General features: G+C 44.3%; 1 protein-coding gene across 1 annotated transcript in view; it reads right to left on the bottom strand.

Moving 5' to 3' along the window:
* LOC308334304 (inositol 1,4,5-trisphosphate-gated calcium channel ITPR1-like) overlaps positions 1-12,070 on the bottom strand; it is a 121,134-nt gene that overhangs the window by 32,028 nt on the left and 77,036 nt on the right. The window contains exons 42-46 of the mRNA XM_080790986.1: positions 8,843-9,026; positions 5,974-6,305; positions 5,637-5,837; positions 4,647-4,757; positions 2,361-2,456 (exon numbers count right to left, since the gene is read on the bottom strand). Of these exons, the coding sequence (XP_080647112.1) occupies positions 2,361-2,456; positions 4,647-4,757; positions 5,637-5,837; positions 5,974-6,305; positions 8,843-9,026 (924 nt within the window). The remainder of the gene's footprint in view (positions 1-2,360; positions 2,457-4,646; positions 4,758-5,636; positions 5,838-5,973; positions 6,306-8,842; positions 9,027-12,070) is intronic.

Genomic DNA, 12,070 nt, shown 5'->3' with positions numbered 1-12,070 from the left:
CACACACACACACACACACACACACACCAAGTGGACACCCAGCTCAATACCACCATGAGAACCATAACCAAGACTTTCCTGTCTTATCAGACATAGCCCCTCCCCCTGGCTTCCTGTCTTATCAGACATAGCCCCTCTCCCTGGCTTCCTGTCTTATCACACATGTCCCACACACCCGGCGAGCAGCAGTTACTCAAAGGATGCTTCAAAAGGTCAAAGACCCTCCCCATTTACCAGGTCATAGACTCTCCCCATCTACCAATCCATCCAGACATCTTCAACCCACCCACTGCTCCAATTCCATCTAGATGATCAAATTGGAATAACCCCCCCATCAGCTGACTTCACCATACAATCAGCTTGGAAAAATGAATGTGCAAGGAGGTCCCAAACAAACAGCTGGTGTCATAGATCCACCCAACAGGTCAACAACCTCCCCTCGTCCATGGCCACTGGGTTACTCCACGTGGTGCGTATTTTCCTCGGATGCGTGGTAAGAAGTTGCAGACTAATCTACTGATCAAATGAAAAGAAAGTGAACCGAAATGAAAGCCATACACTTCAACTAATATAGTTGGTTTCACTATTGTGCTTATCCTGAGCACAGGTCTCTGCCAGGGCAGGTAATTGAATGCAGTTGCAGTGACGCCATTGGGTAATCCGGGGTAGTGACATCATCACGCAACGACATCACCATGTCATCATCACGACCTCTGGGGCCTTTAAAATGAATCTTCAAGTGAACTAGATGTCATTCAGCGACTTTTTCCCAATCAATCCTTAAAGGCACATCTACCAGGAGATACTCTGTCAGCACTGTTGGCCAGACTGACCTGGCTGAGGTGGAGCTGACGTTCAATCTGCTATATTAGCCGAACGCCACCGGCTTCCCCGATTGGCCAACATCGACCGACTCATCGGCTTTGTGGATTTCGCCAAAACGTTTGTGACCAACGGACTCTCTAGACGTTTACAGAGAAAGACTCGACAATGTCCAGTTGGATCTACGTCGATGTGAGACAAATATCCTGCTGGAAAGTCCACCTAAATGGAGGACCAGGACGACCGGCTTATGCTGCTGTTTCGGTTGGGAAAAAGGTTTATTGCTTTGGAGGACCCCATGAGTTTGACATCGGTCAGACTCAGGTGCACGTCTTCAACACAGTGTCTTTGCGCTGGGAGAAGTTAACAAACTTGACACCAGCGACAACTGGAATAGGAAAATATCGGAAAAATATGGGACACACGGCTGTGCTGGTAGAAGGTACAGTCTTCGTCTGGGGAGGGGAAACGAACAGCCAGTACTACGCGAATGTGCTTCATGGATTTGATGTCGACTCCCACAGATGGTTCAAACCCAGGGTTTCTGGGACTGTTCCAGAGGGGAGGAGAGACCACTCAGCCTCTGTGTTGGAAAGGGTTATGTTTATCCATGGAGGATACACCAAACTGACTGGTCACACTAATGACATGTACAAGTTGGACACCAGCACATTGATCTGGACTTTAATTAACACCAGGGGAACTAACACATCACCTGGTTCAGAACGTCACTCTGCCACCATCATCGGGACAAAGATGTTTGTATTTGGGGGCTATGGGGGGGAACAGATGGGCCACTACAACATGATCAGAGTGTTTAACACAGAGAACAACCACTGGCTGAAAATGAAAACACCTTCTGCACAGCTTTTACCAGAAAGACGCTATTGGCATTCAGCCTTTACCTACAATGGAGAGCTGTACGTTTTTGGTGGCTGCAGGTATAACCTGACCTTCAATGATATGTGGAAATTCACTCCAGAGACCTTCTCCTGGAGGAAGGTTGATCCCAAGGGGAAAGGACCATGTCCAAGGAGTAATATGTGCTGTTGCAATATGTGCATTGCGGGAGATCGCATCATCCTCTTTGGTGGAAGGAAAGGAAATCACACTCTCTCCGATGAGCTGTTCATCTTAGACTTGAGTCCTAGTCTTAAGACGCTGTGCAAGCTAGTATTTATTCAGTACGGTCTGGACCAATCAGAAGTCCCACACAACATCAGGTGGGAACTGGCAACCATGACTACCATGTAGTGCTGCCAGTACGAAATTCTGGATTCAAATATTCTTTGAATATCTGTGACCAGATTTGACTGCGAGCCTGTCATCGTGCAAACCTCCAGCTTCAGCATCCAAACCAAAGTTTTTTATCCAAAACGAGCTCTTCACATATACATATACATAATCATGGGATACAACCTTAGAAAAAACAACAGATTAGAACAACACTGAAGGCAGAGGGACATGTAAGACCATCTCAGCAGCTCTTTGGGTCTCATTTTGTACAGGGTTAGAGGAACATTAGAGGAACATCTCACCAGCTCTTTGGGTCTCATGTTGTAGAGGATCCTCTCAGCGTTCTCACTGTCGTGACGACTCTCCATGATGGCCAGGAGAAGCTTGGAGGCGTTATTCTGGCAGACAGACAGACAGACAGACAGACAGAATGATTAGAATGAGATGATGTGTCTAGTTTGTCTAAGGTGGTCTCAACCTACGTGGTCTCGTTATAGTCATTAACACTAGGAAGTCTGAGCAGCCGTTCTGACCGAATTTGAGATTTCAACGTTTATTTTCTTAGCCCATGGAGTCCAGAGAAAGTTCCCCTTGCATGACTTTGTCTAAATATTCGATTGAAATCATCTCTGTTTTTTTTTCCCCCATTTGAAACGTTTTGTAAATATGATTTTAGGCATATATCTCTTACTCAGTCTGACTATAATCGGCCCAATCGACCGCCGTCCCCCTTTCTCCCGTCTAATGATCTTCACACCTCCGACAGCTGGAGACGGCACTCCATGTTCAACGAATTAAATCATATACGTTTGGCTGGTTAATTAACTTGGAATTTGTTTATTATTATTATTTGTTTATTTATTTAAGATAATAGGAATATGAATACAATGATTATTATCATTGTTATTATTATTATTATTATTATTATTGAATGCTCGGTTAGACTCGACCGACATTTACTTTCCATGAAGCGAGAATGCTTGCCGATGCGCGATACAAAATAAAAAGTGTTTGAAATAATTCCAACCAGATAGACCTCCCGAACCTCTAAATGTTTTGTCAGTCAAAAGAACAGTTCTTTCTGCAAGCGACGTGGAACTGATCTGCAAGTCTGCCTGCCCTGCACGCAAGGCTATTTCTTTTTTCCCTCCTCCTCCCTCTCTCAACTGCTGCTGCTGTTGCTAGTGTTTACACTATAAACCGATTTCCCGACATTTCCTTTTCACTTGATACCGTTTCGTAGAGGGCCTACACAACCGATCTATATACCAAATGAAAGCCCAAATGTCGTAGTTTACATAGTATTTTGATTTTTTTTTAAATGAGCAATAAATGAGCGAGTTATGCTTTAAAGAAAAGAGGGGGTTCGTATGTGAACTAGGCTGCTTGATCAAGGGTAGCTACGTGTTGCTTTCGTGAGCAATGGTGTACATTTTGGTAATATGTTGGTCAAAGTAACAAATTTTTAGACCATCTGGGGAAAATAAATACATCTGAGAGTTCCCCCCCCCACACACACACGCAATTCTAGCGTGTTTTATCAGCTCCCAAACTTTTTTGTTTGCATGCCGGTTTGACCTGACGCGATTCTTTCTTTGGCACAATCAATCAAATATAATAGTAGGCTACTAAGCTAAAATATTTGGTTTGGGATATTGAGGGGGCAGAAAACAGCCCGGTCATGTGGTTCATGTACTTGCAAGTTGGGACAAAGAAATACACACAGCTTAGCAAATGTTTTTTATTAATTAAACTGATATAACAACATAACGTGGCTAATAATTGTTTATTTGGAATGTACTTTGGCTGGTAATTTAGGTAAATATAACGCGACTCACTTGTATAAGTAATTTACCGCGGACATGCCGCATTTACTGCAATACATTGGCTTTAGTAATGCGGTTATCTTATAATATTAGCAAATGTAAGCTAACGGCTGGAGGAGGAGAAAAGACGAGTGATCTTGGAAGGAAAAAAAGAAGCAGCAACGCAACACTCTTCCATGGCCATGTTGCAATATAGCACTAACCGGGCAAAATATGTATTACATGTATTATTAGTTTTATACATTTTAGGAGTGAAAACATGTGTTTATAAATGACAACATCTCAGCAGTTCATGCAGACAATGTCCCATTGTTAACAACACTTAACACACGACACAGACAGCTAGCTAACTAGGCTAGCTAGCTTCTCACTCCATTGAAACCGAGCATTCAATAATAACATCCCTCTGCCATCATCATGGATAATAATCATTGTATTCATATTATCTTATCAAAATAGTAAACAAATTCCAAGTTAATTAACCAGCCAAACATATATGATTTAATTCGTTGGAAATGGGATGCAGGGCTGCAGGCTTGAACGTCTCCAGCTGGACGTCTCCAGGGACTAGTGGGGAGAGAGTGGCCAATCAAATCGCACCAAAAACACGGTCCCTCTGACCGTTCAGTCGACTGAGTAGTAGTGAAATTTTTTCAGACTGGCTAGTGTTAACACTAACTCGCTCACTAACTCACCTTGAGCTCCAATACCAGGTCTTTGGGCCTCATGTTGTTCAGGTTTAGACGAACATGAAGAACTCACCTTCAGCTCCAACACCAGGTCCATCCTCTTCTTTCCCAGAGGGTTGATGTCGTTCAGGATCAGAGCGATGATGATGTCGATGCCGTTGGACTCATGCGTGGCGATGCAGTTCTGGAAGAAGAGGAAAAAAAACATCCTTATACAGTCATAATACAGTTCTGGAAGATAACTACATTATCACAATCCCTCCTGTTAGGTGGTAACGTGAGGCCAGTGCCAACAGAATGAACTATATAAGCAGAGAAGAAGAAACGTTACGCGGCCGAATAACCCGGAAGTGATAGTCTTCCATTGTGGTGAACTACATCCTTACCTCTTAATGTAGTTCTGTAAGAGAACTAAATCCTGACATGATATTGTAGCTCTGTAAGAGAACTACATTCTGACATCATAATGTAGTTAAGAGAACTACATCCTGACATAATATTGTAGCTCTGTAAGAGAACTACATTCTGACATCATAATGTAGTTAAGAGAACTACATCCTGACATAATATTGTAGCTCTGTAAGAGAACTACATTCTGACATAATAATGTAGTTAAGAGAACTACATCCTGACATAATATTGTAGCTCTGTAAGAGAACTACATTCTGACATCATAATGTAGTTAAGAGAACTGCATCCTGACATAATATTGTAGCTCTGTAAGACAACTACACAGTGACATCATAATGTAGTTCTGTATGAGAACTACATGCATGCTGGAATAACCCAACTGAAGCGACGTTCCCTTCCCCCCCCACCAAGGTACCTGGTTCAAGTGACAGGGGCCCCTGGCAGTACTCTGTAGTACTCTGCAGTACTCTGCAATACTCTGCAGTGCTCTGCAGTGCTCTGCAGTACTCTGTATACTGCAGTACCTGGTTTTCGTGACAGGGCCCCTGGCAGTACTCTGTAGTACTCTGCAGTACTCTGCAGTGCTCTGCAGTGCTCTGCAGTGCCCTGCAGTACTCTGCAGTGCTCTGCAGTACTCTGTATACTGCAGTACCTGGTTTTCGTGACAGGGCCCCTGGCAGTACTCGGTGAGGCTCTCCACTGTCTGGTTGATGAGCGCCACGTTCTTCTGGTTGATGTAGAGGCCCAGCAGACCCAGACCTCCGGTGGTGGAGCCGCAGATGCAGTCCAGGAACTGCAGTGTCTCGCACACAAGGTTGTAGTTGTTCTTGTTGTTCTGACACCGCAGGAAGTTCTGGACAGGACGGGGGAAGAGAGGGACAGGAAATGATGTCCTTCAGGCTCAAAACCGCACAGACAGACAGACAGACAGACAGACAGACAGACAGACAGACAGACAGACAGACAGACAGACAGACAGAGCCACCTACCTGTAAGTCTCGGTTGTGGTTCTCACAGAGCAGCTGCAGGAAGCGCAGGATTGGCTGCATGATGACGATGACGACGCTCATCTCCCCGTCGTCCCCCTTGTCCCCGCCCCCGGCCCCGCCTCCCCCGGGGCCCGCTCCCCCCAGGGCCCCGCCTCCCCCTGCACCCCCCAGGGCCCCCCCGCAGGGCGCCCCCCCGCCCACGTCGTGCTCCTCGGAGTCCGCCAGGGCCTCGGTGCGGCGGTACGACGAGAAGGCCTTCCTGGTGGCCTGGGAGGCCTCCAGGAGCTGCTCCCTGGCGTCCTCTGTGACGACTAGACCCCCGCTGTCCCTGGCTGGAGAGGACAGAGACATGTGTTACTGTCCCTGGCTGGAGAGGACAGAGACATTTGTTACTGTCCCTGGCCGGAGAGGACAGAGACATTTGTTACTGTCCCTGGCAGGAGAGGACAGAGACATTTATTACTGTCCCTGGCTGGAGAGGACAGAGACATTTATTACTGTCCCTGGCCGGAGAGGACAGAGACATTTGTTACTGTCCCTGGCTGGAGAGGACGGAGACATTTATTACTGTCCCTGGCCGGAGAGGACAGAGACATGTGTTACTGTCCCTGGCCGGAGAGGACAGAGACATTTGTTACTGTCCCTGGCTGGAGAGGACGGAGACATTTATTACTGTCCCTGGCCGGAGAGGACAGAGACATTTGTTACTGTCCCTGGCCGGAGAGGACAGAGACATGTATTAATGTCTGTATACATTACTTAATAAGCTGGTGGGTGTGGCCTAGGGCTGACCTCGAATAGTCGACAAAATCGATCGGAACGGGTCTCAGTCGACTGACAACCTCTCAGGTTGAGGATCATTCCATTAGGTCTGTGGGGGGCCTGGTGGGTGCTTATTTAACATAAACATGCTTTCTGACTGTTTTTAATCAATCTCCAATGTGCATGTGGTGTGTGTGTGTGTGTGTGTGTGCCTGGCTTGAATAAATTGCTGCTCACAGTGCGCTGGCCTGATAAGACTCCAGAATCTCACCTGCTGTGCTTAATCTGGCTAATGACTCAAGCCTGAACGAAGTGTCTCTCTCTAACGTGTGTGAGAGAGAGAGAGAGAGAGAGAGAGAGAGAGAGAGGGGAGGGGGGGGGGGGGTCGCGTCAGAAACAAGCTCCACGTTACATGATCCATAAAATGACAGATACACATCGCGCATGGGGCTGCAGTCTGCATCTAGGCTATATAGAATGTTCGTTGCATGAAGAGCAGTTCTGACAGTTCTGGCATCGTGTCACAAACTCATTACTCACTCATTGTAGTACTACTAGGCTGTGGGATAGATTTCACTTGCTTGGTTTTGTGTCATTTTCCTCCCTCCCTCCTAGACAGCTGCTCTCATTACCGGTAGTTTTATTGTCCGTGGTCATGAACAGCGCTTATTGGCGTTTTATCCCGAAGTTAACTTTGTTATACAAATACTTAGTCGGGGACAGGCCTAGTGTGGCCACATAAAAAAACATAATTTTAACACTTTCTGTACACTTTTTTGAAAAAAATTAAAACAACAATAATAGTCTTCATCCTAGCATAATCAAAGTACCTGTTGATCATAATAATAATAATAGGGGTGAAAAAAAATCACGGCACTATACATGTGGGGTTCCCCAAGGCTCTATTCTAGGTCCTATGCTTTTTAATTTGTACATGCTGCCACTTGGCAATGTCATCAGGAGACACAAAATTGATTTCCATAGCTATGCGGACGACACACAGCTTTATATATCTGTATCCCCTAAGGACCTCAGCCCCATTGACACCCTAATAAACTGCATCTCGGACATCAATGTCTGGATGTCAGAAAACTTTCTCCAGCTAAATAAAGACAAAACGGAAATCTTAGTTATCGGAGATGGCCCCCACAAGGAACAAATATCTCACAAACTAAAATCCTGCTCATTAAGCACCAAGGATCAGGTAAAAAACCTTGGTGTCATACTTGACTCAAACCTAAATTTCAAGGCCCACATCAGCAACATCACCAAAGTATCCTTTTATCACCTGAGGAATATTGTCAGAGTCCGTGGGTTTCTCTCACAAGCTGACACAGAAAGACTGATGCACGCATTCATCACTAGCAGGCTAGACTACTGCAATGCTCTCCTATCTGGTGTCCCCAAAAAAGAAGTTGCCCGGCTACAACTAGTCCAGAATGCAGCAGCACGCGTACTTACCAAGACCAGACGGAGAGCACACATCACACCCATTTTAAAATCCCTTCACTGGTTGCCTGTTTTATCTAGAATTGATTTTAAGGTCCTTCTGCTGGTTTTTAAATCTATCCATGGTAATGCACCTACATATTTGTCCGAAATGCTCCCTGGGTACGTGCCTGGAAGAGCTCTTAGATCCTCGGGAACTGCTCTCTTAGAGGTTCCTAAGACTAGACCTAAGACTAAAAGGCATGGAGAAGCAGCCTTTAGCCATTATGGTCCTGTAATGTGGAACAGCCTGCCAGTTAACCTGCGGCTCTCTGAATCCACGGACATTTTTAAAAGAAACCTTAAGACATACCTTTTTAACATTGCGTTTAATTAGCTCATACCATTATCCTTGTTTATGTTTATCTATAATGATTTTCCTAAATGTTTTCTTCTTTTTGTCTTCTTTGTTTTTCCATCTCCTTTGGTGTTTTTATATTTGTAAACTGTGAAGCACATTGAGTTGCACTTGCTGTATGAAATGTGCTATACAAATAAAGTTTTGATTGATTGATTGATATGTCCTTAAAATATGGAGATAAAAGGTTTCACAGACACTGACCCCTTTATGGCGGACGGGCAGGTCCTTGTCTGGAGATAAAAGGTTTCGTATACTGACCTTTCTTGCGGACGGGCAGGTCCTTGTCGGGCGTCTCAGCGTCTCTCTTCCTGTTTCCCAGGTCGGAGGTGTTGACCGTCACCGTGGCTTTTATCTCCAGCTGGGCCAGCTTCATGCGATCGTAGAACACCCTGAAGAACTTCTCAGACTTCTTGTCCTCCGTGAGGCGACAGAAAAACGAACGCTGGAGAGGAGAGTAATTGGTAAATGGTGCATTTATATGGCACATTCACACACACACATTCATACACTGATGTCGGCGGAAACCATGCAAGGCACCACCCAGCACATCGGGAGCAATTAGGGGTTCAGAGTCTTGCTCAAGGACACTTCGACTCTGGGGGAGCCCGGGTTCGAACTGGGAACCTTGCGGTTTCCATCCAGCCGCTCTACCCCTGACCCACCGCCATGCACAGGTGCCAAACCCGTCACTGTTCTGTCTGAAAAAGTCTAAAAAAAAAACCCACCTCTTCAGATCTTAGTCCGTAGCACTTGTCCTAGCCTCAACGACCTTGCAGGCGAATGCAAAGGCTAAACTGTCAATAACTTTGAATGTAATCCTGGGCGCTACACTCCCTCTGTCAACCTGGGGAGAGAAACGGAGTGACCTCATACTTTCTTCACTGCATGAGGAGTCTTTTCACCTGACAGGGGGGAGTTTCCCTGGTTGGACGTAGAGTGTGGAAGGAACACATTATTCCAACTAGTTCATCAGGCACCCCGGCCACCTACCCTAGGGGACACGGGGAGAACAGGCAACTCTATACAGAATGAAATGTAGATAGCATATTGTGTAGACATAGCATTCTATAGTGTATAGTATATACTTATAGTTTCATCGTACAGCTATTCTACTGGTCTACTGTTACTTATGTGATCCTTGATGACTATTTCTATGTATTATATTGTGTTGCGACTACATTTGGTACAAAGTACAAAACATTGACAACATATAGTTTGCCACCTTTAAACCATAACCTATTAAGTATATACTCATTAAGATGTAGTAATGCTAAAGCTGTAGAATAACCTTTCTTTTCTTTTGCAATTGTGAATTCTGAGTGATCAAAAATTTTCCCTGTATTTTGTTTGTATTCTTTTCATCTGTTTGTCTGTTTTCCCCCTGTTTGTTAACTGCCCCCCCCCTATGTGTGTTAGATGTATTGTATTATTATTATTTCTGTTGGTGTAAACAGGATAGGCACAATAAGCCACTGGCTTCAGCCTATACCTTTTTGGTCAAAATACTAAGATATAATGATCAAATGTAATCAATGTAATGTTCATTCTATGACCAAAATAAACTAAACTGAACTGAACTGAACTGAAAACATGTACTGTACACGTGATACTCTTTTCCCTCTTTGCTACTACAGGGAAAACATGTACTGTACATGTGATACTCTTTTCCCTCTTTACTACTACAGGGAAAACATGTACTGTACATGTGATACTCTTTTCCATCTTTGCTACTACAGGGAAAACATGTACTGTACATGTGATACTCTTTTCCCTCTTTGCTACTACAGGGAAAACATGTACTGTACATGTGATACTAATTTCCATCTTTGCTACTAATGGGAAAACATGTACTGTACATGTGATACTCTTTTCCATCTTTGTCTGCTCTTTTTTGCACTCTATATTCTATCCCTTTGTATTGCTGTGTTGTTTTCTGTGTTTTCGCTGCGTTTGCTGTTTTGACGTTATATTTTATATTTGCTGCTCCATTGTCTGAAGAAAGCCAAACTGAAATAAGTTGTACTCTTATGTACCTGTAGCCTACACAAGATGTAAAAATGTACAAGTACAACCTTGCAGTTCTATCATTGTGCAGGCTCTATGATAGCGGATTTTAGATTTGTGTTTTAGTTTATTAGATATTTAGATAGGCAATTACATTTTTGTATTATTATTATTTTTAACCCTGTGCTCATGCTGAAACTTGAATAAACATAATCAATAAAAAACACAACATTGTTTTAAATTAGTTTAACTAAAACTAAACCAAAGGTGACCATTCAGATGATTAATATATAACTGAGGCTAAATGAAAATGTATTCAAAAGTCAAAATCAACACTGGTGCACGCACACGCACACACACACACACACACACACACACACACACACACACACACACACACACACACACACACACACACACACACACACACACACACACGTGAGTCTCTCTCATGCATGGCACTTAAACGTGTTGACACGTAGTGGGAGCGGTCGTGTGTGGATGTGTCATGTTGATATACAACAGTAACACTACAGTAGGGTCATTAATACATCGGAATGAGGTCAGGCAGGGGGCTGGGACACTTTTAACCCCCCCCACCCCACACACACACACATGTACACACACACACACACACACACACACACACACACACACACACACACACACCACGTATTGTAGCCCCTCCCTCCCTCACGGCTGTTTGTTTGCGTTATGCAACCCTCGCCTCTCCACTGGGACTGGCGGTGCACACTTCTTACTTACGTAAAAGTAGCAGCAACAACAATAATACTAATGATACTAATAATACTACTAGTACTACTAGGCCTACTAATAATACTAATAACAATAATACTAATAATACTAAAAACCATAATAATGGTATATATATATATATATATATATATAGAGATAGAGAGAGAGAGAGAGAGAGAGAGAGAGAGAGAGAGAGAGAGAGAGAGAGAGAGAGAGAGAAAGAGAGGGAGAGAGAGATCTAGAAGCTCACAGAGAGCTCGTGGATTGGCTATTTTCAACTAGCCGATGTGCGCTCATGTGGCCGCTTGCTTCTTTTGGGCTTGTTTTCACGCTTCGCTGCTTATTTCTCATGCCGGTAGATGGTATGTAGGCCTACAGTATGTATAGGCCTGTTGGAAAGCATGTTACATAAAGGGCCAGGCTGGAGGTTAAACCTTGGCTGGTGGAATATAATGTAAAACCTGGCTGGTGGAATATAATGTAAAACCTGGCTGGTGGAATATATGGGTCCCTTGAGAAGAAGAAAAAATATGATGAGCAGAAAAACACCCAACCGTTACTAACGCACCGGTGATGCGTAGCAAAGAGACACTATAGTCTACAAGGCTCACATTGCGTTGCACTGTCGTGCGTTGCATGTGAACTTGCAGATCTGCTATTCTTGGGTCCTAAGACCGCTGCCTGAGCCCTGAGATGGAAAGTGTGCTGCCCGAGTTGTACCTGTCT

Source organism: Protomyctophum bolini, assembly GCF_963924005.1.
Source record: "Protomyctophum bolini genome assembly, chromosome: 2".
Taxonomy (NCBI): domain Eukaryota; kingdom Metazoa; phylum Chordata; class Actinopteri; order Myctophiformes; family Myctophidae; genus Protomyctophum; species Protomyctophum bolini.
The sequence above is the reverse complement of the archived record's forward strand: the minus strand, read 5'-3'. Positions and strand labels throughout refer to the sequence as shown.